Genomic DNA, 27,626 nt, shown 5'->3' with positions numbered 1-27,626 from the left:
AACGCAAAATATAATGTTATTTCAGGAACTACTATTCTAAGATTAAAAAGAAATTTAAATTTAAAGATGCGTATTAAATTATAGTGATACAATTCCACATTAAACAACTACCAAGTAAGTATACAAAAAACAATATTACAACATTTATTTTTTTTATGTATGAGAGTCAAGAGCGGGTTGTGTAAAGTATCAGACTCACATTGATTTACAGTTGGAGCAGAAGAGTTTCAGGCACTGGTATAACTGCTGAGGCTTGTATTTCTTCACCCGGGCCCGGACATGACACGACAGCGGCGGTGTGGAGTGCTTCACCCGGGCGAGTGTGAGCTGTCGCGTGTTGTGCTCACATGTCCGCACTGAACAATCATTATAGACATATCAGCATTTACATTAGTGTTTGCCAGAGCTGTGGCTTAGTGGATTGCATGTGCACGTTTCCAATGCCGTTTCTCCAAATATTTACTTTTCACTTTTACTGTAGAGTAAGATGTGACTGTTTTATACCTGTATAAGAAGGTCCTGTATCTGCTTCTGCATCTGAAATGATAACAATAAGATTATTTACTCGTTCAAGCTTATTTACCTTTTTATTCATCTGTTGCAGAAAAAAAAAGCTTTGGAGATCTTAAACTTAATATATATCTATACCTGTTTCTTCATCATTTCTCAAGACTAGAAGGAAACATAAGCATATATAGATGAGGGCAAGCTGAGCAGGACACAAAATTGGACAGAAATTGGAATCCAAAAGAGGCGCCACCAACCTACTGCCTCTGGCGGCGTGTACCAAATCTCCAATAACGTGCCATCGTTCACTTCATCATACTCGTCCAGGTCCACATGTTTCTCCAGCACACTGAATATGGATCAGTATAGAGAGAATGAGAGCAAGTGAGAAACAAGAGGAGAGAGACACGATCACATGAATGTCAGGTAGACAGCTAAGGGGCCACAGAAGTAATTTTTTTTACGGAAATTATTTTTGACTTATAGGGTGTCTCAATTATTTTGCCATCAAAATACTCATGAGTTCAGCAAATTCCTATATGTGAAGACTGTATATATTATATTATATTACATACACACACACTACTGTTCAAAAGTTTGGTATCAGTATGTAAAGAAAGCAAGGATGTATTCAGTTGGTCAAGTGACAGTAAGTACATTCATAATGTTAAAAAATTAATTTCCAATAAATGCTGTTCTTTAGAACATTAATGATAAAATCATTTTAAGATTCCACACTCTTTTCTGTCTCTAATCGAATTTGTTGTCGACAACATAATTGGTAACGGAAAGAAAATGCAAAATAGAGACGTTGTGATCTCTAGTCTCACCTCTTGAGGGACTGTAAAGCAGGGCTCTCTGCAGGAAGGCTGCGTAAACCTCGTCCATATGATGTCCCCCCATGGAGGTGGAAACTGAGGTGTTCAGGCTGATCTGGCAGCTGGTCCGGGGCTCTCTGAAGGAGCGTGTGGAGATTGTAGAACCGCAGGAACGTGCCTGGCTGAATGCAAACACAAACAGAAGGATGTTTTCATTACAACATTAGCTTTTTCAATTCTAAAAACTGATGAACCTACAAATTGCATTCAAGTTAAAGTTGTCTTGCTGAACTGTTTTTGGTAGGTCTTCAAGTCCAAACTGCTCTTTTCAGGTTCTGTCACAACAAGATTCAAGGCAGGACTTGAACAATATAACTCCAAAACATTTTCCAAAAATGGTTTCTTCTTGGCCATTCAGACAGAAATGTGTCCATGTTTTGGATTATTGTCTGGCATCAACCAATTACACATCAACCAATTACACAATCTTGAGTACAGATATTCTGACATTCTCCTTCGAAATAGTCTATAGTATATAGCAGAGATTCATACCTCCTTCAATAATAGCAAGTCATTTATGTCCTAAAGAATGTTTCACTAGACATATAACATTGTTACAGATCTCCAGAATCCAGATATAAGACAACTCGTCTCCTCTTTAAAAGTTTTTATCTAATCTGTCCATGGAATATGATCCCAAAGTTCATGGAGATCATCCAGTATTGATGTGGTTTCTGGCTTGGTACTCTTCCATCAAATCCAATTTTGCAATCTCCTTGTTGAGTTCTCTCCATTTTGTGTTAACAACTCACATTGTGGTTCAACAAAGTTCAAGAAGCTCAGAAATTATTTTTCAACCCTCTCCAAACTGATATCTCTCAACTTTCCCCTCAGCTGTTCTGGGAAATTCCTTTAATGCAGCATTATGTACCTGTAGAAGCTTTAAAATGGCCACTTTACACAAAATATAGGGCCTGTCTGTGTTCAGTCTCCTAAAACCAATTACTAATTAATGTAACCGTTTCAAGCCTAAAGGGGGCAATTACTTTCACATGGGGTTTTCCAATTAAATAAATGAAATAATGTTTTAATATCAAGACTACACTTTGTGCTTTTTTAGTTTGAAATTTCATTTGAAGATATGAAACCATTCAGACAGAAATATGCAATTAAAGAGGGAATCAGGGCAGAGCAAATGTATTTTTACAGTAATATATGAAATAATATAAAAAATTTACGTAACTAATAATAAAAAAAACAAAAGAAAATTGTAAAAAAAAAAAAAAAAAAAATCACTACTCTACAGTTATTCTATTGTTTGTTATATTAATAAATATACACAAGCGTTCAATTATGAGTACAGTAGGGGGAGCTATGGCATCAGAGTTGAGCAACAGAGTCTCAACATTACAGTAAGATGGTAAGAAATAAATGTTGGTCCCTCGAGATCACTACAAGGAACATGAAGACAGCGAGAGCTGGAATCACTTAATGAACTCGTGCGCAACAATAGATGCATGATTGTCTTCATATTATGGTCTTTAACGAGTCAAGAAGAGGATATGATATCAGAACACCTCCAAACAGATTGGGTCAGATTTCTGTTCTGCATTTACAATCAGGTTCTGGGAGTCCTCCTATAGCTATACGCTTCTGACGTCATCTTTGAGGTTTCGGGCAAAAGCCATGTCTTTGTTTACCTGAATTCACCACCCAGGCTCTGTTTGTTCAGAGATTTGAAGTAAGCCTAAGTGCTGGCATTCACAAGAACTGGTGGGATGCGACAGCCTCTAGACAGTGCTTCTACGCAGCCTAAAAGCATTATGAAGGTGCAAACCAAATAATTTGAACAAACTGAATGTTGGCATCAATTATTCAGCATCAATATTTGATTGAAACAGACTTATTTCATAAACAGAACAAGGTGGGTAACCACATTTCAAGAAAACAGGCTTGTTTTCCACGAATGCAAATTTGATTCTGCTCATTACCATCTTGCTTGAGAATAAGCTGACAACTGAAAACCGGGGTGTGAGATTGGAGCTAATAAGAGAACTTGGAGTGATAAAAATGGCCTTGAAGAAACATGGCTGGAAACATTGAGTGAACCAGAACAAGTTTCAAGGCTAAAGTTTACCATCTCTCAGAGAGCGGCTCAGAAGAGAGGGGCGGGGTCAGCAGAGCTCCTTAGAATTTAAAGCGAAATGCAATAAAACAGCTTGCTGTAGACAGAGCTGTTTTTTGACAGAGTAAAAACAATGTTGTTTTACACTACCATTGAGAAATTAACCAAACTATGATACAGACTTTTCATCAAGACCCTAAAGAATCATATCAACTTGAGGAAAATGGGCATCCGATGACCCTTTTAAGTAGATACTCAATGAAAAAAATGTTTCATCACTGAAGTCAATGGCAGCACATACAATAAGAACCAAATGGTGCTGATGTGCCATTCTTAGTCTATATGATTTGTGTAGTCCATTTCTCAGGCAAAGATATGGTACAAATTCAGAAGGCTTGGAACAAGTTGCATGAACCACTAGTATGATACTTTTGTGGTATCATTTTGGTATTTGTAAGCCGCAGTTCCAATTCACTTTCATTATATGCAAAAGGAGCTTCTACACTCTTAAAAATAAAGGATCCAAAAGGGTTTTTTTACAGAGAGGTTCCACAAAAGAGCCACTTTCGGTTCCTCAAAGAACCCTTCAGTGAAGTTCTTCAAAGAACTATTTTTCTTAGTGTGAAGAAACTTTTATTAATCTAAAAAACCTTTTTCCACTATAAAGAACCTTTTGTGGAATGAGTGTTCATGGAAAGGTTTTTCATGGAACCACAGATGCCAATAAAAAAAAAAAACTCATTTCTAAAAGTGTAGGAGAATCAGCAGCTTCACAGAAAAAGTCATACAGGTTTAGAATGATGGGACAATGAGTAAATGGTGACAAAATTTTCATTTTCGGACTAACTATTCCCTACATCCCACCAGGCTTGCAACATTTTCCTTGAGAAACGGCTCAGAACATAAAACTATCGGTGGAGACAAATCTACATATACTTGGTATTCTCCTACTCGCGCTCACTGCACGGTTGGTTACGCACAGCAGGGGAAGGAGCCGGGCTGCTCGGCACAGGTGTGCTGTAGCTGACGTGAAGCTCCTCTGATAGTGCTGGCGAGGGCAGCAGGAAAACTGTAACATTCCTCAACTCTCTCATCCTACATGGAAAATTCCATTACACAAAGCTTTGTTGATGTGTGCGGCTGGATAACACAAGCCTTGTCCGGACCCTCATCTATATGGAAAAAACGAATGCACGCTTCGTAAACAGGAAAAGCTGCCTTTCACTAATACGAACCAATTCCTGTAACACATGCACTGCTGAACATGAAGAAATACAGGCAAAGATATGCATCTGAGAAAGCGTTTTGCGAAGGCATTGAATAATAATTCAAAACCCTTGAGGTTACAACCTAAAGTTTATGTACTGTATAAGTTTAATAGATATTAAAGGAATTGCACCGAAAAACATACGGCGCTGACCAGATGGGAGAAAAAGCTATGTTTAGCAACATAATGAAGTATTACACGACCAGATGAACATACACTTTTGGCCATCTATGATGGATACAATGTAACACACAACTGATAACAATTTAAATTTACAATGTAAATTACACTTGAAGTTTTTTTTTTTTTTTAAGACAAGCAAATTATGACTGTATTTAAGTTAACATGAACAACATTCACAAATAATATTACTGTATGACACAAGCTTAAAAAGAAAGTTGGTTTAGTACAGAGCAAGTTATTTTAACAAAATAGCTTTACAAAAATGTATTAAAAAATAAAAAAAATTCATAATGCGTGTACTACCAAGGTACACAAGGTAAAATTTCATGTGGACCTTTAACTGTAATTTTCCTTTAGAAGCATTACTATCTATTATTGCACTCATAAACGCATTGTATTTTATTCCCCAGTCCAGGCTGAGGAATATGGGCTCCCAAGCCTCTGAAAAAACAGACTAGCTGTGCAGATTTCTCAAAGAGTCTGTAACTCTGCAGCTATTCTCTCCGCGCTCGCTTTTCTTTTCAAAGACATGCTGCGTTTTGTCAGCAAATACTGTGCTTAAGACAGACCCTCCATCGTCTGACAGCCGACAATTCCTGAAGTGCCCCACCACATGCTTGCACAAGTCATATTTAATAAGAGTGCTAAGAATATCAGTTTCTTTTTTTAAGTGTGTGTGGAATAATTTTAGATTTGGGAACATTTTTTATTATTTCAGATCAGTATGAGAATGACTGATTTAATTCAAAATCAGGATGGGTCTTCATTATAGTCAGATTAGGTTTTTATTTATTAATTTTTTTCTAGCAGAATGCTTTAAAATGCATGCTGACAGAATTGTTAGACAGTTAAAACTAGGGATACACTAATATTACAATTCTGGGCAATATTATTAATTATTTGAATGTTTTGGCAGATAAATGTTTGATGTCAAATTTTAAGATATTTCTATAAATAAAAAAACACTTAAAACTAAAAATCGTCCATTTTAATTACTACAATTGAATATGCATCACAACACTATAAAATACAATATGAAAAATTGATATAAATTTTTAGATTTACAAAAGATTAAATTAAACCGTGTTATTAAATTACTGTTTTTTAAAAGATTAACTCTAAATGACTGTTTGATGCCAGCAAAGCTGATCTAAATATAAAAATATGATAAATGAGCATGCACACTCTTAAAAAAAAAAAAAAACATTTTTGCTTTCCCAAAGGGCCTTTCTGTGAACAGTTCTTAAAAGAACATTTTTTTTCTTACCCCAAAGAACACTTTAATAATCTAAAAGAACCTTTCTTTTAACACTATAAAGAACTGTTTAATGGAAAGATTTCATGAATGCCTAAAGATTCTTCATGGAACCATGAGTCCAGGCAACCTACCGATTCATTAAATTTGCATACTGTTTACATTTAGTCTAAGCCTAATGCAGAACAAATGTCCTATGAAGCCAACAAAACAAATAAAAAAGCCATGATATTTCATTCACATCCTCTTACACACACACATTCTCAGTGGATAAGTGTCATATGCTGTCTGTCTGAAGCGATTACAGGCAGGGGCCGTCTGGGTGTTAAGTTAACCCAGGTGCTTGATTTCTCTCTCACTATGAATAATTGATAGTCACATGTGTATAGAGGCAGGATATCACCGTATACTGCATCAGCTCTAGCTGTGCTGCAGGTGCTCATGCATTTAGGATGTTTAAGTAGATCGGACACCCTTAGCTTGAAATCCAATGACAAGTGGTCAGAGAAGCCACATTTGAGATTCATATTTCTACCAGGTATAAACTCGTAATGGGATCAAACAAAATGCATCTTAACACCAGACATAGAGGTGGGTGATATACCGGTAGACACAATTAACCGGTAGAAATTTGTCCACCGGTAGAGATTTTGGACTATTGTCTCTATCACGGTTACATACTCACGTGACATTGCTTTGCTATGTACGTGGTCACAAAAACGTATCGTTTGCATGCGTTTTTAAGCATTGCAGTTTTAAAACCATTGAAATGCAATCAGCAGTGAAAGAGAACTCATTTTGTACATGAAGATGATGCTCAGAGCACGGGAGTTATTTTTGCCGCTTTATAGGCCTTGAACGGTTAAATATACACACTTGTATGTGTCAGAACGCTCATCTTTGCATGTATCCTTGTAAACACAGTAATTCAGGTTTTTAAGTGAAAGCAAATGGCAAAGAAATAAAACAAATGTGTAACAGTATATTGGATCTGGGCAGCTCTTAAAGTGACAGCAGTCTAATATTCCTGCTGTCTGTCATTCATGCTAATCAAACAACAAAAGAGAAAATCTCTCACTGCTCGACTAAATCACTTTTGTAAAAAAAATATACAGTGCCCTCCAAAAGTATTGGGACAGTAAAGACAAAATTGCTCTGTTGGCTGTGGAGTCAAGACATTTACAAATATGATTAAAAGATGAATATGAGACAAAACTACAGAATGTCACATTTTATTATTAGTCGTTTCAACACATAGATGTTTTACCAGCTAAGACGTTCAGCACTTTTAGAGTTTCATCCCTCTATCTGATGTGAGGATAAGTATTGGAACAGTTGCCTCACAGGTCTTTCTAAGTGATCAGCTGGGTCCTGTTGCATTAATTCTTCAGATATTAAAAGCAGGGAATGTGTCGTATCAGTTATATCCATTACTTCTGCATTCTGAATCTTGCATTCGATGATGAAACACACAAACCAGGATGAAGATGAGGGAGCTGACTTTGAGAGAAAAGCAAGCAATTTGGATGCTAAAAGAAAAGAGGAAGTCAATTAGAGCGCTAGCAAAAACAAAGGGCATGGAGAAATCAAGAGTTTGGAAACCACCAGCGACACCAGCAACCAACAACTACCTGATCGGCTGAGAAAACAACAGTAGTTGATGACAGACAAATCATAAAAGCTGTGAAAATGAATCCTAAAAGATGTGTCTGTAAAATTACCAACAACTTCCAGAAAGCTGGGGTGATGCTCTGACAATCTACTGTCCTCAGGAGACTTTGACACAGAATTACAGATGCTACACAGCAAGATGCAAACCTCTGACCAGCACCAAAAATAGAAAGGCAAGATTAGAGTTTGCAAAAAAGCACAAAGGTGAGCCAGAAGAGTTTTGGAACTGTGTTTATGGACCGATGAGACAAAGATGAACCTTTATCTAAGTGATGGGAAAGCAAAAATGTGGAGGAAAAAACGGAACTGCAAATGATCCCAAGCATACAGCCTCATCTGTAAAGCATGGTGGGGGTGGTGTCATGGCATGGGCATGCATGGCTGTCTCTGGAACAGGCCCTCTCAACTTTACTGATGACTTAAATGTATGATGACAGTAGCGGAATGAATTTGGAAGGGTACAAAACCATCTTACCTACCAATATTCAAGAAAATGCCACCAGATTCATTGGGAAGTGCTTCATATTGCATCAGGACAATGACCCAAAACACCCTGCCAGTTCAGTCAAGGAATTTATAAGGGCAAAGAAATGGAAAGTCTTAGATTGCCCAAGTCAAATCTCCAGATTTAAATCTGATTCAACATGAATTTCAGCAGCTGAAGAGGAGAGTAAAGGCAGAAACTCCCCAAAACAAGCAACAATTGGGATTGGCTGCATTAAAGGCTGGGAAAAGTATTTGAAAGAATGAGACCAAGAGTCTGGTGATGTCTATGGGTCACAGACTCACTGCTGTGATTGTGATCAAGGGATCTGCAACTAAATAATAGCTTTTAATCTTTTATATCTGCCTTATGTTCAACTGTCCCAATACTTATGCTCACATCAATGAGTGGGATGAACTCTAAAAGTGCTGTTCTTTTTATTTGGTAAAACATGTATGAGTTGAAACGGCTAATAATAAAATGTGACATTCTGTAGTTTTATCTCATATTCATCTTTTAATCATATTTGCAAATGTCTTGACTCCGCAGCCAACAGAGCAATTTTGTCTTTACTGTTCCAATACTTTTGGAGGGAACTGTATATATAATTTGCACAGTGAATAATATGCAGTGTTTTTATACATTTGATTAATTTATACAATGTATGTAGCATTTCTTATTTATTTGTTCTACTGTAGTAGTTTTTTTGGTCCTATTGCAAGTAATTCGTTTTTTATTCTTATTTAAATTGTTTTTTTTTTAATTTAGGTTAAACATTTACAGAAATATCGTATTTAAAGCAAAAATAACTATATCATGATATATATCGCTACCATGAACTAAAATGACTCAAATCATGATATAAGATTTTGGTCATATTGCCCACCCCTGCGTGAGCTTATGATATTCTGATCCCGTGGCTCAGGTCCCTCCTTCATTCTTAGAAATGTAATAGCTCACCTTTCCTCAACAAGCCAGACGATTAGAGGTATCATACATGCTGTAGCTCAAATGGTTTGAGACAAGTGATGCCATGAATTTTAATACTCAGGATTAGGGATTTCAAAAATCCTGAAGTAAAAGTGATTATTGTCCTCCATATTGTACACATGCAGTGTCTGGCACTACTTTAATCTCTATTATTATTGCATGAGGCATCCATTCCCCAGTTTATAAGCGAGATGACACAAGTGCATTTGGCAACTGGCCTAGGACTCAGATGATGCAAATAGCACAAAAAGCATGCCACAGAGACAATTTCACAAGACAGACAAGGAAAACCAAGAGGTGAAAGAGTTGGTGTTTCCTCTTTGTTCTCAGATATTCCTCAAGAGATTCTAGCCCCCCCACAAAAACCCCACAACAGCAACACTAACACTGACTAAAATAGGCCTTTAAACTTGATGTCACAAAGAATGATGAACAAAATGAAGTCAAAATAGCACAAATTTATTATCATTAAAGTGATACTTCCCTGCTGATTCGTAATAAAACAGAATAATATGTCTCCTTCAATGTGTGCCACACTACACCTATAGGGTGAGTGATATATAATGTAAGTCAAAGTCATGAAAGTGTGTGCGTGCAGACCCCACAATGAAGGCCCTCGTCCACTGTGACAGCCATATTGATTTGGCCTTCTCTCTCCTCTCTCATAAAGCTATCTCTCAGACCACTTAATCCTAATGGCTGGCTTTATTCGCTTTTTCTCCCTCCTCAACACCGAGCTCAAGCAATTTCACACAATATTAGAGACGATACGGCCTAGGATATTGATAATGGTGGGGAAATATTCTGACTCAGTGCAATCTTTAGTGGATAAATTGCATTTCTGATCACTGGGTATTACGTTACCATATAAAAACAGCAATTTCCTTCAACTTTTTTGTTATCAGTGCATTTTACTGATACTTTGATTATTGAACACCCTACTAATTCATTGTCTCTCAATTTCCGAACAACCTGTTGGATGCTTTGCATCTTGCTCAGACATGTCTAAACCAGCGGTTCCTAGCAAGAATAAACTGCAGAGTGGAGGCCAAGTGTCCACAAGTCTGGCTTTGCTAGACAAGGGGTGCTTCTACTGGGTAAATATCTAGTCTGGCAAATGTTGCACATTCACACTGGCCAATTCATGCCACACCGACAGACACAGACAAACGGCAACAGACAAATTTGTCTGGTTTTGTCGGATCAGTGCATTATGCCTATTGGCATCTGCTGCCAGTGGTCTGCGTTTATTGAACATGTTGAATCTGTGTTTGTCGGGTCTTGGAATGTCTAGGTGGGATATATTGTAATCTGGTGACCGTCGGAGTTGGTCTGTGTCTGTCAGTGTGGTGTGAATTGGCTTTTAAACCCCACAAGGGCTGAACTGTCTAGCCATTTTGCTCTTAAGCAAAGCACCCAAGGAGCAAAGACAGACATACGTAATATGGTGCTGCTCCATGATGACGCCATTCTTGTGGGCATGTAGGCATTATGCAAAACAACTCATTACCCACTTTTCCACTGTGGGGCCAAAAGCAAACGTGCTAATGCATGCCAAGGCCAGTCGCGTTAACACTGTCACTTCTGGGGCTTGATTAGGCCTCTTCGGGACTTCCTCTGGGCCAATGGCCAGGGTATTTTTTTGGCCCAAATAAGCTGTTTTAAAGTTAAGGGATCACTGTATGAGGCATAAATTTATTATATGTGATGCTAATGGCTACAGTGTTTCCCATACATTTATTTATTTGTGGCGGGCCACCACAATATCAAAATTGACAACCACAAATAGATTTCCCGAAAGGCTTTGACTTCGCTGAATAAACATGAGCACTGCACATGTCAAAATCAAAACCCGGCGTGGGTGTTTTTATATCACTGTATTTCTGAAGGAAACCGACTTCAGAAAATTTTCGATGTCATTTTCATTTAATCTTGCTTGTAATGCCTGATAAAGCAGCATTTGTGAGCGGAGCGCTGTTTTGTGTACAGCCGTTAGCCGTTATCTCTCCCACTCTAAAAGCGCCTCCTGGTGGCAGAGAATGAATTTGCATATATACCCCCCCCCCCCCCCCAATACATTGAGGAAATTTAATATAACTGCTCATTCTTTCAAAAGAAATGTGACAAACATTTGAGGGTTTATCAATCATTTTCTACTGTGTTATGCGTGTATGCATTTGGACATAAAAGCCCTAATGGAGCTGTTTTGTATATTCCTGTCATCACAAATAAACAAGTCAGCTGCGACTAAACAAGTATGTGTGCTCTCTTTTTATGTGAAATGATAAATATCAGTTTAAATCAATGGTAAATAAAATAGTCTTTCTTCTGTCTTTTGCTCTCTCCACTGCATTTCCATGTTCGCCACCGCATTCGCCTACGTCCTACATCTTTTTTACTTTTTTTATGATGGATTTATGCACTTTATTGGACTTCAAAATCTCAACAGCCATTCACTGCCATTAGGAAACATTAGGAAGAGCCAGGACAGTTTTAATACAACTCCGGTTGTATTCACCTGAAAAAAGAAGTCATATACACCTAGGATGGCTTGAGGGTGAGTAAATCATTGGGTAAATTTTATTTTAGGGTAAACTATCCCTTCAAGGGGCGAGTTTAGAGTAGCGTCAGTCCGACAGTGGAAATGCAGCATGAATTTGGCCTCGTGGCTTGAGATGCAAGGCTATTTGGCCTACCCGGCTTGTTGTTAGCCCTGGCCCGACAGTGGAAAAATGGTGGACTTGCCGTCACATTTCCATGAAGTCTATGAGACCATAGAGTGTCTCTCTGGCCTTTCGCAAAGTCTCCACTGATACAAGCTTGGACAGCAGACTACTCAATCAATGCAGCATTATGCCACCAAAGTGTGGATTCAAAGGAGGACCCCATTTTATTTAAGAACTCTTAGAAACCAATTATCCAAAGAAACTCTCATACTGGGCTTGTGCATTGCTGAGCTGAAAGAGGATAATATCAGCAAGCAATACATAAGCTTGTCACTCTTCTAATGTAAAGCAAATAAAATGTAAAATGAACTCTAGACTTACATCATAAAAGCAGTGATATCCAAACAGTGTCAAAAGCTTGGTACTCTCTCAGATAGTGTCACTATGAAATAACATTCATCCATGCAAAGCTCTAGTTCTTGATGAAATTATAATTAAGAGATGGCACAGGCGTAAATACATCTCACCACAAATCTTCCAACTGTCTGCAAAGACCAGTGTCTTTACCTGTAGGTAAGGGCAGCTGATGTATTGGGATATCTTTCTTTCTGTCAATCTAACTGATAGTTTGTGGCTGAAGAGATGCTTTAACAACATCATGGCCAGCAAGTGATGGACAGGCCTGTTGTTTGGCATTGACACAGCATAGGGGAGGCAACACATACAGGGGAACCGTATGAAGAACTCAAGATCTTTAACTAAAGATCACAATTCTCGGAAACTTCACAGTAGAGGAAGTAACTGGATCAATTTCATATGTATCCTAATTACAGAAAAACAATGTAGGGATTCAGTTTGGGACATGGCGGCATAGAAACTCAAGAACTTGAATAGTCAGCAACTCGCCGTTTCCTCTTTTGAACATTCGGTTCACTCCACCCACCTTTGTTCATAATTCACACAGTACATATTCAAAAGAACTATTATGCGGAGAGGCAAACAAAAACGGCTTACTGCTTAAATCAAAAACTAACACTCATACATCAGCGTCCTCTTCAAACTATTGAAATAATGAACCGAATATGTACTGTAGTTGTACAATAATAAAAATGATTCATTGTGCTTTTAATCGTGTATTGAAGGTGTCAAAAAAGTTTTTTTTTGGCCACTCAACTGTCATGGGAACAACTATACATTAACAAAAAAAGAAAAGAAAGAATCTGAGGCTTCAAAAAGTAGCATAAAAGCCCTGCTCCTGTTTAAATATTCATAGAAAGGATGACGACAGAAGACAGAAATGTTGCCACTAGTTCTGGAAATTATATGTTTCAAAAGTCGTTATAAGACAATCAATTGGAGAGGACATTTTGATGGGTTTTTGCAATGGAAACAGGGAGGGCAGGATTCAAGTGAGAGCAGCAAACGCAATCAATAGACTGAAGAGGAGTGAACGCCTCCCAAATAATCCATGAGAAGATGTGCCCACAAGAGTCCTACCTGACACCTAATTCATCATTAAAGGTGCTGGAGTGGGTGCGTGGGTCTCCTGTGCTGGATTGTTCTAACAGGCATTAATAGTAACAGTGTCACAGAGGACACTCATGGTGGTGGTTGTAGGCTGATCAAATGAGATTACTGCTTCTGTAGGACAGGCTTTCTTGCAGGAAGAGCACCCGATGTTTCCCAATGAAACTTAACAACATTTGTTTTTATAAACAGAATGTTTCCCAACAATTGGCAGACATAACCTTGCATTTCTTTTCTATATAACAAGGGTGTCCAATCCTGTTCATGGAAGACCCATCTACAAAGGTTATTGTCAACACACCTGCTCTGGAAATGCCTAGTATTGATTAGTTGGTTCAGGTGTGTTTAGTTAAGGTTGAAGCCAAACTCTTGCAAGACTGTGACCCTTCACAATAAGGATTGGACACCTCTGATATAGAAGATCAATGGCAAAACTCACCTTTAAGTCTCGAGCCACCTCCAGGTGATTGTCATAGACCAGAACGTTGGCTATCAGGTTCATCCTGTCTTTAGCGACAGTGGATTCTCCTTCTAATGCATCAGATGCAACTGCAACGTTCAATAAGGGATGGTGACACTTGGTCCCGTCCCACACCTGATCACATTGGGTAACCATTAGTCATACAAACTGGATTTGAGATTCAATGATTTTGAAGATTCAGATTCAAGTTAAAATAGTACCTTTAGTAGGATACAACGACTATCCATGACAGCCTTGGCCAGCAATTGGCAGGTCAAATCAAAGTACATCCCGGGCTGTACCGAGGACAGAGAGACTGTGAAGTCATTTGATATCCAAGACTGGTTGGCAGCCCATTGGCGAAGCTCCTGCACCATACGTATATCAGATTCTCCAAAGTGAAATGATTTGCTGGGGGTACGAGGGACTACTGGACTGTCAATTGTTCCATCGAACGTGACTGTAGACCAACCATAAGTGTTCAAGAGCGACATGGAGTCCCTGAAAAAGTCAGTCTGGGGGGATATGGGAAAAGACACAATTAGTCAATTAGAGCCTTAAAGTCACCTTAATACATGTCGCCAAGACATTTATTTTAACGTTAGAACTATATTTGACCAATGTGTTTGGAATCTTTAAAATTTAAGGTGCATTCACAATGACAGCTCTTTAGTCATTGTAGGTTGGCAAGTTGCTGTGTTGTTGCTCACAAGCGTTCCTACTCACAATATCCAATCCCATCAGGAGGCGAATCGCATTACCACTATTTATCAATGCAAATCAACATCTGCTCTTTTTTATGTTTTATATGAATAAGATGCTCAACATAGAACGTCAGGTTTTCCAGAGCCTCTGTCATGAACATCTTGGCGAGGTATGCGTGTTTTCTGGGAATGTTTCAGGTGGTAATCCTTGATTACTTTTAGTCAGGTGTGTCCATTTTTGCTCCTAGAGGGCCACATTCCTGCAAAGTTTGGCTCCAGTTTGTGCCAACACAGCTGCCTGGAAGTTTCTACTGGTGAGGAGTGTTTAATTATGGCTAAACTTTGCAAGAAGGTGGCCAACCAGAAACAGAATCTAACTACACTGCTTAAAGGATCTGCAATTTGGACCTTCAACTCCTCGGTTCCCTTGGAAATCCACTATATGGAGAAAAATCCTGGAATGTTTTCCTAAGAAACCTTAATTTCTTTTCGACTAAAGAAAGAAAGACATGAACATCTTGGATGACATGAGGTTGAGTAAATTATCAGGAAATTTTAATTCTGGAGTGAACTAAACCTTTACAGCAAATACGTGATTTGGGCCGACTTTCAATATTCCAAGGAACAAATAAACAGGCCAAATCTCCTTACCTTAAATCTGTGAAGTCGGATAATATCCCCCACTCTGAACATGACTGGGTGATCCTCCAGTTTATTAGAGAAGATGTTGCAGCCCACTTTAACATCCGTCTGATCAGTGATCTTCAGTGTAGAGCAGTAATCTAGTGACAAATAATGAGGTACTGACTAAAAAAACTCTAGCATGAGTGATATGCTTGTGACTATGCAAAGTGACCTAATATAAAACAAGTCTTAATGTACTGCTTGTCCTGCTAAAGACAGAAGTAGCCACACTTCAACAAAATAATCCACCTTTTATAATCACTTACAGAGTGTTCTGAATCCATGAAACTAATGGAAACAATTTACCACAATTTGCATTTTTGTTTAATTTGATGATAATTTTGCCTTCACAAACAAAATTTAAAGGAGATCTTTCTGCTTTTGCCTAAGACATGTTTAACATTTCAAGACAGAGAATATCTACAGGTCAATATATAGGAGCTGCAGCCTCATTGAGCATTGATCAAAGATCAATTGGTTACCTTTTGGACATGATGTACAATTCCCTGTACTGATTACACTGAACGGGGGTGTTTACATTCTATCCACTTATCAAAACACTGATACCTCAATAAACCAATTGAGGGTGTCAGAGATTGATTTTTGGCACTTTATCACACATTACATGTCATGATCCAAGCCATGATCAATGAAGTAAAGTGTATTTACATGAAGAGAATTGCATGATAGTATGGTTATGCACCATGAGAGAGTGTTTTGGCAATAATTGGTTTGTGTCAGCTTTTCTTCAGATGTATTCTAAGACTTTATGGTATAAATAATCTTATGCTAACACTACAGAGAGCAAACCTCATTGTTCACGGTCAGAAGCACACGCCAAGGTCTCAGTTTTGTTTTGGTTGCCTCTGAAATGTTTTTTGATCACTAAAGTGCAAAGAATAATTTACAAACTTGCCTCGAAGAAGTCTCTGTCATGACATACTCTGAGAGAAAAGTTCAACTATCCTGATATCCATTAGAGTTTGTTTCTTTTTTTGACGTCTATTTCGAAAGTGGCCCTGAAAGTCATTAAGAAAGTCATCTTTTCTCTGGCCTCACTCTCCAGAGGGCTCAAATAACAATGGAAGAGCCTATTACAGCCTTGCTGAGATGAAGGAAATTCACTGACCTGAACCTTTAGAGGGGAAAGGCTGTTTGAAGAAGGTCACCACGCCATAGACGTTCACCACGGTCTTGGGCTTTAAATTGTTTAGGGGAACATAAGTGTATTTGGCCTTCAAAGAAATAGAGGAATATTGCCATTAAACAAATATTCTGGCTTTAATACAAGTTAAGCTTTAACAACAGCAACTGTGGCAAACAATATCTTGTTGCAATATTTTCTGTAGACATTACTTAACAAATGGATGGCAATGCATTGTGTTAAAGCAAAAACATTGTTTTCATGTCAATAAATCCAAGGTATGCATTAAAATGAACACTGAGCTAGTTTCCCTGACTTCATCTTCATTTAGTCTAGACTGCATGTGTCTACAGGCATATAGTGTTGAAGCACTTGATCTGGCTCTAATTTAAAAGAAGTTTGCAAATTAAAAAGGACGTTGTACTCGAGTGAAGGAACAACCAATCACACAACCAGACAGAGACAAGTCGACAAAAGCCAGTAGACAGAAGCCAATTTAGATAAAGAATCTCCTTGATCTCTGAGGGATAAACCACATATATGGTATTAGGACAAAGTGGGAAAGATTTGTCATTTAAAGACATGCATACAGCACCTCTGAAGTGGAGGGACCGTGAGAGGGGGCGGCCGAGGGACTTACCTATCAAACACATCATATAGAAAAAAAATGGACAAAAATAAATATTAGAGAGAAAAAAAAGATATTAGAGTAAGAAATATAGTTTTCAGCAAAAGTTCAATAAGACAATGGTAAGGATTTTAAAATGCAAACAGATGACACTCACATAGACACAAGCATCTTTGCCATCCATCTCTAGCTGACAAGGATGTAGTTTGTCTCTGAGAAAAGATGGAGATTTTTTGATGGTGAAGTCTGCCAAAAGGACAACATCCTAAAAAAAACACACACAAAAAAAATTGTAATGCATTTTATGATGTATTATACCAAACATAATAAAAATGTTCAGTAAATAACTTAATTCATAAATTAAATTATAAAAAAAAAAAAAATATCTGATATATTTAATAAGAGCAGGAATTTTATTTATATGCATTATTTAATATATGCAGCTTGCTAAATTGTTTAATTAAAATGTAAATTACAAATTTTAATATTTTACTAAAACACATTTTGTAAGAGCAGGCACTGATTTCTTATATATGCTTACTTGCATTTCTTATATATGCACATTGCTGTGTCATTTTTATTATTAAAAATATTTATATACTGTGTGTGTACATTAAAAGCATGTTATTATTAATAACCTGCTTCCTTTCATATTAAGACCGTTTTCGACTACCACAGAATAATAATAGGTTCCGTTATAACAGAAAAGTTATAAAAATTCTTCTGAGATTGTAAATGCAAAAACAGTTACCAGAAAAGCCTGATATATTGAATATTATACATTAAGAAAAAAAAAAACATGAGGAAATAAAAACAAGTTTGTTTCATTATGACTTGCACATACGTGGTCTAATAGTTCAATAGACAGTTTATTTTTTTATTTACAGTATTATTTCCTTATTATTGTGCCTAGATCAAGTATATAAACTTATCTAAGCCTGTTTTATCACCCACCAGGCAATCAATTCCCCAACCCTAATATGAGTTATAGCAATAGCAATTCTTGCCTTGGCAAGCACCACTAATAATGACCTTGAGTGGAAAGAACTAACCAATCAAGTGGCATCTCATTCCTTAATATTCAGGAACAACTTCAAACTTGTGATTATTTTTAGACTTCAGCATCTGGATAAATTAAGCTGACTTACAGAACGTATCTAAGAGTTTAATCCTTGCTCACAGATATCCAAAGATTAGACCGATAATGTTTAGCTCTATTATATAGAAGCTGCCAAGTATCATGATAGCTCATCAATTCAAAGCTTCGTCTTGTGCCATTGTTTTAAGAATCGCTGTTACCCATGCCAAATGACAGTTTTATAATCCGTCTTCCAAAAAGCTCCTGGCAACAGCAAAGAAAAGTAGAGGTTGCTTGTCAAAAAAGTTGCTTTATACGCTGCACTTCAAAAATGTTGCTGTTGTACAATGAAACGACTGCTGTTGCACATGACGACTACAATTGCAGATCACTATGTTCGACCTCCATCTTTGAGAACAGGAAGATTCAGAACCGAACTTTACACCATTCCTGGAAATATGAGTGATGACAAGGCATGTTTTTTCCAGTAAGCAACAGATAATTTTGCAGGTGACAAAAGAGGATCCTTGGGGAGTAAACGGCTGAGTTTTGACTGAAGGCACGTCTCTCAAGGCCGATTTTCTCTCTCCAAGCCATTGTCTGTCAGTGGGGAGCTGATCTGAGCTGTGACCATTGTGCTGCTGGAGGAGAAAAGCGGAAAAACACTGGCTATGCAACCGCAGTGCTTTGTACCCTCTCAAAACATCTTCACATAAATGAGGTTACATCAGATGACCTGTTTTCAAAATCAGTGAATTCAGGCAGAAATATTTGCCGCATATGACAAGGCTTTCATGTACTTGGATTCTTTTTATTGCCTTTTTGATACCGTTAAAACTAATCCACTTCTAGAAAGAAATTCTCAACAGCAAATAATACCTCTAATAATTTAGAAGACACTTTTATTATAATTCTCAAGAGAATTATAGGACAAAGGTTTTATAATATCAATGAATCAAAACTCTTATTCACTGTTTTTCACATAAGAGTCTATCTGTGGCATATATTAAAATGTTCTAGTCAAAGTATTTGTAGATAAATATGGAAATAATCATCATTACACTGGTGCATATAATTGACAATTTTGTGAAAACAGCATGGAGACATTATTTAAAACAAACTAAAAAAACTAACTTTGGCTGCTTTTTGTGTCTTGAATTAAAAAAAATTATATATTCATGATGATTTTGCTAATCAATGATTTTAATGCACTTTTATTTGAATACTAAGCATCATTAAACATTAGGACAGAGAAAGAACTGAATCAAAACTCTTTGTTTTTGGAATCTGTCATGCACTGCATTAAAATGTTTTAGTCAAAATATTTGTATAGAAATACTGACATTTACTGTATATAAAGAGCTATTTTGGTGCATATAAATAGCAATTTTGTGAAAAACAGCATGGAAACATGCCTCATTTTTTAAAAACTTTGAATGCATTTTGTTTCTTGCAATACAACTTTTAGCTATAATGATTGTTTGGTCAAAATGATGCAAAAAAAAAAAAAACACAAGTGAGCCATTATAGAGAAAATACACAAACACTGAGATAAAAAAAAATCAAGACCTGCTTTATCACCAGACCTTCTCCTCCATCTGTTTTACAGCCTGGAGCCTTGAAAAATATGTGCATCTACATATATTTCCCCAATACTCAAATGAATATTTGAAGGTTTTATAGAAGCCTACCCCTTGTCTGGCAGACTGGGAGAAGTCCTTGGCCAACGTGCCAAAGAAAATGACATTGATTGATGCATGTTCAGCGCTTCTCTGAAGGGGGTCCTCCTCTGAGAAAGAGAGAAAGAAAACAGCAAGACTCAAAATCTTTAGGGCTGAGAGCTAAAAATCAGACACGAGCGAGTCTGAAGCATGCTTTGAACAAGCCTCTCCAGGCAATCAAATTGGCCCCATATTGCACCTCTTTCATCTAGATGTGGCGGTATATTAGTTAACATTTTAATGGGGAAAATCCATGCAGTCTGGATGGCAGATTTTTCTATACAAATCTTTTCAAACCTAAAGCGACAGAGCTGCTTTAAATAGGAAAGCGAGGTGTGAATGCCAGCCAGATTGAGTGTCGCTGCTGACAAAACAGATCAGCTTGATACGCCGCAGGTTCGTTCATGATCTTTGTCTTTGAATTCAAATGGGGAAAATCACCTTTGATCTCTGCTCTAAGCATTTCGATGCCATCTTTCTGTGCGCAGGATATCACAGGACCTTTGTGAACCACTCTAGCCTATTCAGAGGAAAGAACTCATATAAGCACTTTAAAGAACTGAATAGCTATAGTTACAATGTATTATTTACGAAATATAATATAATAATAAACCACTGTCATCAGTCATGAAGCAGCATGAAGTTTTAAACAAACAATTAAAGTAGAAATGTTGTCTTGCTTTAAAGAAAAGTATGTAATTTTTTAAGAAAATAGGAGCATGAAATAAGTTATACTAAAAGTTTTATTGCAATTCCGAGTATAAAGTTCAAAGGGAGTCTGAAGTCTGTTATGTAAGCATGCATTTGTTGGCTTCAAACCTTGACACATCTGTGTAATGGTTCAGAGGTCGTTGTGAGGCTTGTTATAGATGTGCGCTGGAGATGAGAAGGGACCTTGGCATCTAGGTCAGATGAATCATTGACTTTTTGTACAGGCATGTCCTTTTGATAATAGCCTGTAACAGTAAGAAGAAAAATTAATGCATATATGTTGCCAAGCAAAAGAAAAAATGTGTCATAACTTTGATGCGTTGATAGCAAGAATAAAGCAACATCCTGTACCACAGTCATCTCAGAAACAATTAAGCCTATATGGCACCGAGCCACAAAAATAGATGCTTCATATGGTTGACTAATTGAGAATGAAGAATTGCATGTACATGCGTGCGCCCATGATAAACATGTACCAAAACCCATCTTGAGAAAATGGTGTGGATCACAAATTACACTAATTAATTCTGAAAAGACTACCGGTGTAGCTCGCCTTTAATCAAAGGAAGCAAACCTGACATGAAAAACAGCTCAACTCAAGCGGCTCCACTGAAACATGAACGTGTACAACAGCCCATCCTGATGAAGTGGAGTTTCATTCAATGGAGCTGAACATCTGGGAGAGATGCTCCATCGAGGGTCTTGATCTTTTATAGACCTTCTAGCCTTTGCAGCCCTTGAGCACTATAGAGTCTCGACCTCTTGTAAACAACATCTGCTGGATGCACATCACTTTGAATCGTGACTAGAGATTTTTGGTTCAGGAAATGTTTCCTTTTATAATATTATTATCATATATCATTGGTTAGCCTCTGGTCTGCCTGTGCGCAGTCATGTGTTTTGGAGGAGGCGTGGCTTTGGAGACTGATTTGCAGTGTGGGTGAGATCTTATGCTTTCAAAGTTAGCTTGCTATTACCTTTAAAGTCTGCATGTGGTAGCTTGAGCGAAATTATATTTTTTACTGGATCAATAATACATGCACATTAATTTCCTTTTAAAGAAATTAAGTACAATGTAGCACACAATTTTGAAAAGTGTACCGATTCAAAGAAACATACTTAATGTTATAGTTTGTTTTTACGTAACATTATACCCGATGTTATTAAAACATTTACTTCTTTTATTTTGCATGTTATCTGCAAAACAAATTCCTTGTATGTGTAAACACACCTGGCAATAAAGCTCATTCTGATTCTGATTTAGAGTGTTTGTGACCCACTTAATAGTACATCTTTATATATAATTTCAAAAACATATTGGAATGTGGTTGAAGTGCACTGATAAATGTAATCAAGCATTAAGATAAAATATAATTCAATTCCATTTCTATCGAAACATGAATGTCATGCATTTATTTTAAATATATTTGTTATGATGAAGTTGAAATTTAACATTTAAAATATATTATAATATTTTATATAACATATTAGTTAGAATTATAATCAAGTAAATCATGTGCTTTAATACATTAGTGGACACATCAAAATAAGTGCACTTCTTTAAAGCATTACAAAATATAACTAAAACAGTGATTTAAAATGTACTTTGAAGTACAACTATTAAAAAGCCCACTTTTTAAGTGTACTTACACTAAACACACTTAAGTTGCCTTTTTTTCATTAATATTATACACTGTAAAAAAAATCCGTAAAATTTACGGTAAAAAAACGGCAGCTGTGGTTGGCGGAATTCTACCGTAAAAAATACGGTAAGAACATTTAAAGTTTCACGGTTTTAACTTAAATCAACAGTTAAATACCGTAATTTCATTAACTGATATAATGTTAATATACCAACCTATTGAAGTACTGAAATCTGTTTTGTACCTTTGAAATACACTGATAACCACAAATGCAGGTGCTGATGAGAAAGTCATATGATGAACCAAAGCCCATAACAAGCAACTTTTAAATAATAACACATATAGAAGGTGCACAGTGTCATTCACACAAGCACTAAACACCATCATTAAACTGAAATATGCAATAAACATTAATTTAACAACATTAGATGTAACATAAAACCATAATAAGCATAACTGATAAGAAAAAACTAAGAAGAAACATAGATATTTCAAAGAAAAAACATCAAATTCAAACAAAATTTGAAATGCAACGCAGGGAATTCTAGGAATGTCAGTTTACTTTTTTCCCCTGTAAATATTACAGGAACTTACCGTTAACCATTTAACAGGTTTTTACTGTAGCATTTTCAGTTTTTTTACTGTTAAAATCACGGACATTTTTTACAGTGATATGCAAATAGGGTTTTTTAGATGCTTCTAACATTTGCAAGGGCAACACTCAGTACAATTAAGTGCACTTCCTTTTCACGAGTGCATTTCCAATTATGCCTTTTTTGTATTTTTGGTAATCATGGATCAATCAAAACAATCAGAATATTGAACAGTGACCCATTTTCTGATTTCACAATGCAAATCACACTGAAAATGTCAGAACAAATATTTGCTCCTCTAAACAGGATATACAGAAAGTGAAGCCAATGGACTTCAAATCAAAACTGTCGGCTAAGCCTCAACTCTCCTGACAAAACAGTAATTCTGGACTCGCTTTGGATGTATCTGTTGAGAATACCACCTGACTAGTGGTAATCGGAGTCTGAGGCCCCTAGGGCTTATGGGTAAGAGTGTCTCCATCTTCACTGACCTTGAAGAGTATTTTTTAAATACACTTAAAATGAAAACCATGGGTGAATGGAAAGTCCACCTCTGACACGACCTCTCATCGCAAAGAAAAGCCGATAAACCAAGCAATTTACAGTTTACACTACACTGAAAGCACACTGAATGAATCTTAGAGTTGTTTTAAAGAGTTGAAATTAACACTGTCATGTGTCTCCTCACCTTCATTCAGAATTCAAGAAGCGTGACAATCAGCATTGACTGAACCGATTTTCAAACTGTCCCTGAAAAAACAAAATTTAGACGTCTTGGCACTGCGGATATATTTCTTTCACATTTTGATCCAGTTGCGCTATTCGCCCCCAGACGACGTACAGAAGACATCATTACACAGGGCATCAGGATGAACCGTAGTGATGTTGTTAGCGCTTATGAATATTCCTACGCATTTCTCCCAGGCACTCTAAAAAGGAAATTGAAACCTCCGAAGTGGAACGGAAAGGAACTAAGCCTGCACAAAGTGAATTAGGCTTTACTGTTAAAAGCACAGAATTCAGGAAAAGAAAGAAAAATCAATACATGGTGTGTCTAATTAATTCCTGAAGGGATTTCTCAACTCCAAACAAGAATTAATTAGTCCAGACATCACGGGGTTTTTTTTCCCTCCCTTTTCCAAAATCAGGACCTCGAAACACTCACTCTAGGATTCAAAATAAATACACTATTTTATACCGCAAACATCACAGTAACACACAACCAGCTGCATCCTGAATAATCTGAATATGCTTGCTGGACAACAGAATCTAGATTGCATCTTCTGAAGGAAGTATAATGCAGGGCAAAGGAGTCTTTCTTTCAAATAGTGAACAGGAAACTCTGCATAAAAATGGTACAGTAGGTATTAGATTTCACAATAACGCAATATGCGTGGGTAACTAGTTAACTTGCTACTAAATGCTTCAAATGAAGAAGAATACTTCAAAGAAATTATGCTTGGCAATCCATGGCAAATTTGATCATCAAATGTTTTTGAGGATACATTAAAGACTAGACACTGTTGTGATACCAATATGATGAATTATTTTAAAGAAATAGCCAATTTTCAAATGCAAAAAAGGGGAAAAAAATAATAGTTTTAAATGCTTCTAAAAGAAAAATTTGCCATCACAGTATTGTAATGCACAGTAAGATATACTAAAAAAACCTAGAAAAAATACAAGTAAATCTTTCACGCTACTCAAGTTTGCATCATGAAAATGTTAATATTTAAATAACAAATAATTAAAATTCAAATATTTAATTATTTTAAAATATTTAAATAACATGCAAATATATATATAGTAAAGAGAATCTATTTTGAATTTATGAGATTTAAAAACAAAAGAAATATTAGCGCTTTAAGGCCTGCCCACCAGATGTCACTTAACCCAATGTCAACAAACAAGAATGCCTAAAATGGTAAGTTTCCAGTTAAGTTAGTAATATTGGCTTGGAAAATTTGTTTTTATCACAACTTTTCTCCACATAAAATGCTTTTATGGAACAACCGTGTCATTACCTCTAGGAATAAATCATTATTTTTGCAGTGGTTTGAGAAGAATTTATGTTCTATGATAGTGGAAACATTCTATCTTATGAAGAGACTTTATGCATTTTTACAACTTCCCCATTCCCTTTAAAGAATTTCAACAAGTTGTTAAAGCTATTCCAAATGAGTTGATACAATTAATAAATAGTCATCTAACTTTTGGAAGCAATGAAAGGATACTTCCAGAGTTAATAGATGGTACTGAAATATTTACTTCCTCTTGTAATAATAAAAATATTAGACACAATTTTCAGTCAAAACATAAAATCTCCCCTAGAGGAAAATTATTTTGGAATGCAAAAACTTCTGATATTAAAGCAGCTTGGTCAAATCCTTACAAATTTTGTATCTTGAACAAAAAAATTAAAGAAATTTACCCATGTAAAGTAGCTCTTTCTAAATTCATGGACATTGGCAATAGTTGCATTTTCTGTAAAACACATGAGGAAGACTTGTCTAATTTGTCTTATAATTGTGGTGTTGTCTTTTAGATTTTGGTCTGATGATAGTGCATTTTTATTTGTTCAAAGCAATGTCAATAAAAGATGCTATTTGCTCATACTCACACAAAAAGCAAAATGATTGAGTAGGCCATGTCATTAACTTTTACATTTTGCAAGGTAAATATAAAACCAATTGTGAACTCCATTCCAAAATGTCATTTATTTTCATTAAAAATGGAAGCTATTTTCTTGTATATTTCCCCTGCTGTAGTCCTTGATTTTGTCCCAAGGAAGATCATTTCTACTATTGTTTAACAGTTTATATGTAAATGTTTTGTTGTTGTTGTATGTTTTTATTTTTCTCTCTTAAATGTAGATTAAGATTGCTCTTCTTTGTATGTGAACATATTCATACTTCAATAAAAAAAAAAGATTGCCTAAAATGATTTAAAAGTGCCTTCCATTTCTCTTGACTGGCTAATATGCCCTGATTCTTTTTACTTCTCTTTTCAACTTATTTATTTATTCATTAATTTCCCTTTATAGACTTACAAAGGACAAACATTTTATTTGTGATACTCAAAAATTGGTTGTAGACTTGCTTATGTAAAAACGGCCAAAGACATGAGCGCGGCTATGCACAACTATAATATCTCTGGCCTGGACAAACAAACAAACAAACTCTGCTGTGTCTAAATGGATATATTCGAGTGTAAAAACAGCAGCTCGCTTCAGGAGCATGGTAATGTGACCCTATGAGCTCCTTCAGTAATAACGCCAACATCAACAGCTCCTCAGGCACATTCACCACAGATGCAGGCTCACGCTAAACGATAATGACAATGAGAGAGAGACAGGGTCCACTTTATTTTCTCGGAATTTGTGGCGAAGCAAAGGTTGTTTAGCTGCTGTGACTGCTGGCCTTTATGTAATTGAGTTTATACATTGACATGTATAAGTCTAACTATATATTAAGACTGCATGAGTATTTAATGCACCTTATGTATCATAAATATACGTTTCATTGCGGTTAGTAACGTTAAATGTTTGTATGTAACGTTATGTATGCATTTGTTAATGGCAATCAAATGCAGCCACATTCTGCACATCTCTGCAGAACAGTGTAAACAACTAAGTTAGCTGTTCTAGCTAACTTCCTGCTTAAGCTGTCTAGCGCATTTATTTCATATCTATATTTGCATTCATGCATCTTGATGTTTTGTAGTCGACAGCTGAGATATACTGCATTCATCTGGCATGTCAAACTCACCGCGCGCTGCTTTAGCTTCCTCCTCCTGAAGGTTTGGCGCTTACTGTACCGGATATTGCGTCACTGGTTGACGTATTAAAAAAACCCCCGCGAAAATCGAACTCTTTATACGTAAATATTTGCAAAAATTCTTCCACGATATATATATTTAAAATATATTGCTTTTTGTTTAATATAAACTAGCCTATATAAAAAAGGAAAAGTTCTCACAAAAGAGCAAACAAAACAATGCAAACAATTGAACAAAATTACGAAATTAACACAGCATGTTACCACGTTCAGAATGAATAGGCTAAATATAAATAAATAAATGTAAACTTAGAAACAGAAACTACACAGATACCACGGACATTAAATGTAGGGTGAAAGTACAAATTAATCAACAAAACAAGTATTCTTTCAACAAGTATTCTTTTATCAATTTGTGCTCAAAAATAGCCTAACAGCAAAATAATCATAAAAAATATAATTTAGACATACTAAAGATCCATTTTCAAAAGAAGGCTATAGGAGAAACATACCTGTAAAATAACATTTGAAAAGTTAAAAACATTGTAAGTACCTACTGTTGTATATTTATATATTCCGTTTTAATTTGTTTTATTTTTTTATGTAAAGTCATAATTGTATATAATATAGCCTAATTCTGTTCTGCTATTTGCAATGGTTACCATTTACAGTTTTAGTATTTGCTATCGTAGCGAGATTTTAATAAAACGAGTTAGAATCACAATTCACAAAAGCATTTTCCTCATTTTTTTGATTCATAGATAATCACAAGTGAGTTTTTTTTAAGACTGAAAATATCCCGTTTACATTTCAGAAATCTAGTCACCTTACAGTAAAGTAGTATCAATTCTTAATGATTCATGTGGCTCATTACTTGCACTTACGTGCAATTCTGTTTATGATTATTAATGTAATTTATCTGAGGCTCATCTGTTCTGAGGACTCTCCATATTTAACCATGTTTCAGTGCATTTGTTGGCACATCACCGTG

The 27,626-nt window shown here is 36.3% G+C and overlaps 1 protein-coding gene across 9 annotated transcripts in view; it reads right to left on the bottom strand.

Moving 5' to 3' along the window:
* The window catches only part of pot1 (protection of telomeres 1 homolog), a 29,777-nt gene extending 3,104 nt beyond the window's left edge, over positions 1-26,673 (bottom strand). Inside the window, exons 1-16 of one of the 9 annotated variants that reach the window (XM_079414224.1) lie at positions 26,627-26,653; positions 23,548-23,609; positions 20,732-20,868; positions 20,354-20,432; positions 19,883-19,980; positions 17,271-17,378; positions 17,081-17,125; positions 16,471-16,576; positions 15,309-15,439; positions 14,175-14,468; positions 13,933-14,088; positions 1,338-1,507; positions 765-856; positions 649-672; positions 505-537; positions 200-356 (exon numbers count right to left, since the gene is read on the bottom strand). In XM_079414224.1, coding sequence (XP_079270350.1) covers positions 200-356; positions 505-537; positions 649-672; positions 765-856; positions 1,338-1,507; positions 13,933-14,088; positions 14,175-14,468; positions 15,309-15,439; positions 16,471-16,576; positions 17,081-17,125; positions 17,271-17,378; positions 19,883-19,980; positions 20,354-20,432; positions 20,732-20,851 — 1,613 coding nt within the window. In that variant the 5' untranslated portion in view covers positions 20,852-20,868; positions 23,548-23,609; positions 26,627-26,653. Of the gene's footprint in view, positions 1-199; positions 357-504; positions 538-648; positions 673-764; positions 857-1,337; positions 1,508-13,932; positions 14,089-14,174; positions 14,469-15,308; positions 15,440-16,470; positions 16,577-17,080; positions 17,126-17,270; positions 17,379-19,882; positions 19,981-20,353; positions 20,433-20,731; positions 20,869-23,547; positions 23,610-26,626 lie in introns of all 9 variants that reach the window. The other 8 variants (XM_079414223.1, XM_079414226.1, XM_079414229.1 and 5 more) reach the window with 8 other exon arrangements.
* Positions 26,674-27,626: the final 953 nt, after the last annotated feature.

Source organism: Barbus barbus, assembly GCF_936440315.1.
Source record: "Barbus barbus genome assembly, chromosome: 50".
NCBI classification, from domain to species: domain Eukaryota; kingdom Metazoa; phylum Chordata; class Actinopteri; order Cypriniformes; family Cyprinidae; genus Barbus; species Barbus barbus.
Note: the sequence above shows the minus strand (reverse complement) of the source record. Positions and strands in the feature narration are given on the sequence as shown.